The sequence below is a fragment of the Parasteatoda tepidariorum genome, chromosome 9, assembly GCF_982258835.1.
Source record: "Parasteatoda tepidariorum strain Cologne lab strain chromosome 9, Ptep-v5.0, whole genome shotgun sequence".
Taxonomy (NCBI): domain Eukaryota; kingdom Metazoa; phylum Arthropoda; class Arachnida; order Araneae; family Theridiidae; genus Parasteatoda; species Parasteatoda tepidariorum.
The window spans coordinates 76577938-76583701 of NC_141763.1; the positions used below are offsets into that span (position 1 = coordinate 76577938).

General features: G+C 28.5%; 1 protein-coding gene across 4 annotated transcripts in view; it reads right to left on the reverse strand.

Annotated features, from left to right (window-relative positions):
• LOC107452177 (uncharacterized) overlaps positions 1–5623 on the reverse strand; it is a 29574-nt gene extending 23951 nt beyond the window's left edge. Inside the window, exons 1-2 of one of the 4 annotated variants that reach the window (XM_071186759.2) lie at positions 4787–4803; positions 1015–1099 (exon numbers count right to left, since the gene is read on the reverse strand). Coding sequence is in view for 2 of the 4 variants with exons in the window: in XM_071186757.2 (XP_071042858.2) it covers positions 4787–5000 (214 nt within the window). In the remaining 2 variants the exon portion in view is untranslated. Of the gene's footprint in view, positions 1–1014; positions 1100–4472; positions 4610–4786 lie in introns of those variants that run through there. The other 3 variants (XM_071186757.2, XM_071186758.2, XM_087152163.1) reach the window with 3 other exon arrangements.
• Between the last annotated feature and the right edge of the window lie 141 nt (positions 5624–5764).

A 5764-nucleotide genomic window follows, 5' to 3' on the forward strand; every position in this document is an offset into this window, starting at 1 on the left:
AAAAAATATTTATTCACTATTTTTTGCAATGTTTTCTCAATTGTTTAAGAGTTGAGATGCTTTAAAAAAAAACAAGTCACAGCAGACTTTCCTCCTCCTCCTTAATGCAGGGATAAAAAATCGTAAGTAGATACTGTGATAGCCCATAGTACTAGAGTGTTTCTGCTACTAGGTATATCAACTTACATAATAAATGGTCAGTGTGCTCTGAATGGACAGATAAAGTACAAGACAAGATCTACTTTTTATTACATGTAGATTCAAATACCTAGCAGCATTTGTCAACAACATAAAATTAATAAAAATTATAGAGGCGTTTACCAGATATTTTTTAAATTTTTGATTCAAAAGGCATTTACCAGTAATATTTATCAAGATCTCCTAATAATTTCCGCTATAGTGCTCTTGATTTTTTAAAATTATTCCTAATTCAACCTTAAAATTAAAATCGACCTTGCTTCATTATAAAGTAAAACATTAGATATTACTGAATTGAATAACATTTCATGATAAAAAAATTCAGAAATTAGATTTTAGAATTATTAAACAGTTAATTTTATTATAAGCTTGTGCACATCAGTCACTCAATCAATTTATCCAATTAAAATAATAAGTGCAAAATTGTCAAACTTTACAAGGAATTAACTTCTTGTAAAATTACTATATTGTGGCAAAAACATTATAAGAATTTTTTTGTAAACAAAAATTAAATGGGAATTTCAGGGGTGATTGTGAGTCCAACTTAAAAATCCTGAAAATTTCTCCAGTAAAATCATTAATGGCACATTTCAAAAAATTTATGTCTTTATAAATTTAAATCATTGATATTTTCAGACCATTTAAATTATAAATAAATTATATACAGAATAATTTAAATGAATAATCATGTATAAGTTTACTTTTATCTTCAATCACATTTATTATTCTACCAGAAAAAATATTTACAAATGAAAGATGCCAAGTATAAATTCTAGTTCTAAGATTTTTAAATAAAATACACAAGAATTTTTATACATAAATGTGATTGATGATTTCTTGAAACGTCTGGACCTAGGATTTCCAAAGCGCGATCAGGGAAAAATCCGGACAACAATCACCTCTGGAATTTAAAAACAAAATCTTAGACAAATTTGGTAATCAAGGAAAATGATTAGGTTAATTTCCATTACATTTTGCAGAATATTATTTCGGTGCATACTAAATCATATTTTATAAACATCTACGTAGATAATTTGACGAATGGGAACTAATCAAAAGAATTGTACAACTTTGATTCCCACTCTACTCTTATTGGAAAAAAACATTTTCCAAATTAATTGCAAACAATGGCAGATAGATAATTTTATGAATGGGAACTAATCAATATTGGTAATCATGGAAAATGATTAGGTTAATTTCCATTTCCAATAAATTTTGCAGAATATTATTTCGGTACATGCTAAATCAAATTTTACGAACATTTACATAGATAATTTGATGAAGGGGAACTAATGAAAAGAATTGTACAACTTTGATTCCCAATCTACTCTTATTGGAAATAAACATTCTCCACATTAACTGCAAACAATGCAAGATAGATAATTTTATGAATGGGAACTAATCAAAAGGTAATCAAGGAAAATGATTAGGTTAATTTCCATTTCCAATAAATTTAGCAGAATATTATCTTAGTGCATACTAAATCACATTTTATGAATATTTACGCAGATAATTTGACGAATGGGAACTAATCAAAAGAATTGTACAACTTTGATTGTCACCCTACTCTTATTGGAAAAAATCATTTTCCACATTAACTGCAAACAATGCTAGATAGATAATTTTATGAATGGGAACTAATCAAAATTGGTAATCAAGGAAAATTTCCATTTCCAATAAATTTAGTAGAATATTTACACAGATAACTTGACAAATGGGAACTAATCAAAAGAATTGTACAACTTTGATTCCCAATCTACTCTTATTGGAAAAAAACATTTTCTACATTAACTGCAAAAAATGCCAGATAGATAATTTTATGAATGGGAACTAATCAAAATTGGTAATCAAGGAAAATGATTAGGTTAATTTCCATTAAATTTAGTAGAATATTTATACAGATAATTTGACGAATGGGAACTAATCAAAAGAATTGTACAACTTTGATTCCCACTCTACTCTTATTAGAAAATAACATTTTCCACATTAACCGCAAACAATGCCAGATAGATATTTTTGGGAACCAATCAAAAGCCCTTTACAACTTTGATTCTTACTTTAGTCTCATTCGAAAAGACATTTTCTGCATATGGCTACAAAGAATACAATAGAATGCTACAAAATGCCGGATAGATAATTTGATAAATTAATCAAAAGCACTTTGTAACTTTGATTCTCACATTAGTCTCATTCAAAAAAAGGTATTTTCTGTAAATGATTTTAAAGAATACTATGAAATTTATTCTTTATTCTCATTGGAAAAGATATTTTCTTTATATGACTATAAAGAATACAATGAAATGCTACAAAATACCACAGGGCCTCTAACACTAAATTTATAAAGTAAATATAGATTCATGATAATTGATTGAATGCAAGGTTCAGTGGCATAAGCAGAAATATATACAAAAGAGAAGCACAGGGTTTTCTCTTACCAAGAGACCACCAAATGCAACAAGGAGCAAACAAAATAGATTTTACTGTACTTTCTAGATAATTTAAAAAATACAACTTTAAAGACAATGGTTTTTGGCCTTTTTTACAAAAACTGGTCTAATTTCATAAAAAGAGCTCTTGTTAGCTTAACATATGATTGGAACCTACTTATTCAGGATTTATAAAAGAGCTCCACAACAAGTCATTAACATCTCTATACAACATTGTCGCTCTATTCATCATGGCTTATATTCAAAGTTGATCTATTTGCTGGCAGATATTTCTGCTTTGCGATCTGGCGCATTAACTTTAACCTCCTAGGTACCAAATGCATTTTAAACTTACAGACAGAGTTGACAAGGTTTAAGACAGAATGGATTAATCCACGGTTTAAACCATTTCGTCCAAAACTATTTTATTCAGATTATGTCACAATTTAAAAAAAATCTTGTGAAAAATAAAAAGTTAAAGTTGTTCAATGCATTGTGGAGCTTCAAAAGTTAAATTTTTTTCCTATTTGTTTAATAAATTAAAGTAAATTGTATAAAAAGTATTAAATACTTATTGATCTATGTAATTATGATGTGTGCAATGGTTACACATATTGGATCTTTACCTTTTATCAATGTTCAAGGTTTTAGACATTTAAAGACAGTTTTAGTCAGTCTCGGACAGTAAAACCCACGTGATCTATCCAAAACCAGTTTAGGATATCCAACACCCCAATCCTGCTGGTAATTTAAAAAAAAAGAAAGTAAAACATATAAAGGTTTACCTAGGAGTTAGTTATACCATTCGATTTTACTCAGTTTTCCATCATTTTCTTTTTTTCGTTCCTCACAAGCCATTACTTAAAAGTTGAAAAGACTCTGCATTTATTTTGCTGCTAATCACAATACATAAATCATCCTTATTTGTTATAGATAACTAAAATTTGACTTAAACCACCATAAAATAATCAGTGATCCATCCATGTTTAATAGTAATTTAGCTTAATGTGGTACATTGAAATAAAAAAAAAACTGCTGCCAGTGATGACGAACAGATGTACAGCAAGGGTCTGTCTAGGTTTTTCTGAGGGGTAACTATTTTGTGAAAATTTAGAAATAATTTGTGAAAATTGAAAATTATATTAAAATATCAACACAAAAATATGGTAAAAATACGGATTTACTGCTTCTTACAAGACATAAAAATAAAATTTAATGAAAAAGTATTTTGTGTAACTACCGTTTTTTCTAAACTTGAATTTGTGAAAGTACCGCTAAACGGTAGTAAATTTGGCTGGGACAGACCCCTGTACAGAGTAACAAAAGATGAAAATTAAAAAATTTTTTAATGGGAAAAGATGTTTGAGTATTTTAAATCATTTAAAATTAAATGTAAATAGCAGTGTCACAGCAATTCAGATACAACATAAAATCAATAAGTATGATGTATTCCTGTTGCTCTTCAGAAGAAATGAAAAGATACTTAATTAATAGGAATAAACATATTGATCTGAAAGAATTAACCTATAATTGATTATATATAACTATACTGCTTTAAATTTGTATACATACATATCTTGAAAATAATGAAATAACTCACTCCAAAAAAATTTAGATATACGTAAAAGAAAATGAAATTGAATTTATAAAACAATTTAGAATTTGAATCTAATAAAAAGTGGATATAAATTAGATAAAGCCCGAATCCTATCATCAGATTCAGTCATTAAGGATTATTCAATACGAACCAAAAACACAGCAGTATTTGACAGTTAATTACTCAAAATGCACCAATACAATAAAATTTATCTCCCAAAAAAGTAAATACTCGATAATATAAATTCATACTTAAAATATGTAATGTAGACAAAATACATCGAGAAACTTATTCAAAACAGAGTAGTCATATAGAATACACACATGGTCGCTTTTTTGTTTATCATAAACAGATATATCCGGAATACATTTCGTTCGTGTGTGATAAGGCACACAATCGAAAGGGTGGAGAAATATTATTTTAGGTCAAAACATTTAGAATATAAAATAGATAAAATCATCAAAGGGAATAATATTTAGGCAAGTAGTTTCTACAGATCATTTATGACGTGATACTGTCAATTTTAACAATAAATAACAAGAACTATACTACACAGTGACATTACCCTTGCTGTGATCTTCGGTCGCTGGCAATCCAGGTAAATTACGAAAGCAGCTTTCTGTTCTCTTTTTGATGATACTTATGGGTGACAAAACGACACTCTTGAGATATGATGTATTTTTTTGTTCATATTCTGATTTAAGATTGACGACGTCACGATTAATTTCGTTGCATTTGTTTTCTTCAGAATCGTCTGCACTCATCTTGAAGGAAGCCATTTTCTGTTTTGACTGAGGGTTGCCAAGGTAATCGTTGGAAGCAATCGCCAAGATTCAATGGCCAACTCGAATATTGTAAATAGTAGTCGGTGTCCCTTCACGTTATTGATAAACCGGCATCTCTTAATTTCTCCTCATAATATATTTAATTTGAGAAAGATTTGAAGAAAGAATCGAAGATCTGAAGATCAAAGTTATCCTAGGACATGTTATTTTATATTTAAACCTGTGACAATGCAAATGTCTTCTTCGACATATGCTGTAGTATCTTTTAATCTGAGAAAATAAAAGTTTATTTTTTTAATTGTTAAAACTTTGTATTTCTTGCAAATTTTTGAAGACAGATTTTTTATTTTCAATTGTAACATGTAATGAAATAAAACTGACAATGATCACGCCAATTGATAGTTTAAACTTATTTTATTTTAGTGTAAAATTATAAGAAATTTCTATATTACTTTACCAAAGGAGTTTCTGAAAATGTTATTAACGAAACAAAAATAGGGTGATTAAAAAAAACAAAGTTCAATTGTTTGCCAATAGTTCAAATTTTGGGCGATCAACTTTTCAACGTGGATAACTCTACATGTTCATGTATATCTAATTAGATTCGAAAAGAGAGTAGCGTTTATTGGACACAGTTATTGGACTCCGCTGAACAATTGGAGGATAAATAGGAAAAGAACCAATCACATTACGCGTTTCAAAACTAAAACGTGTCCACTTTTTTGAACTACTGCGCATGCGGGAAATACTTCGAGCTC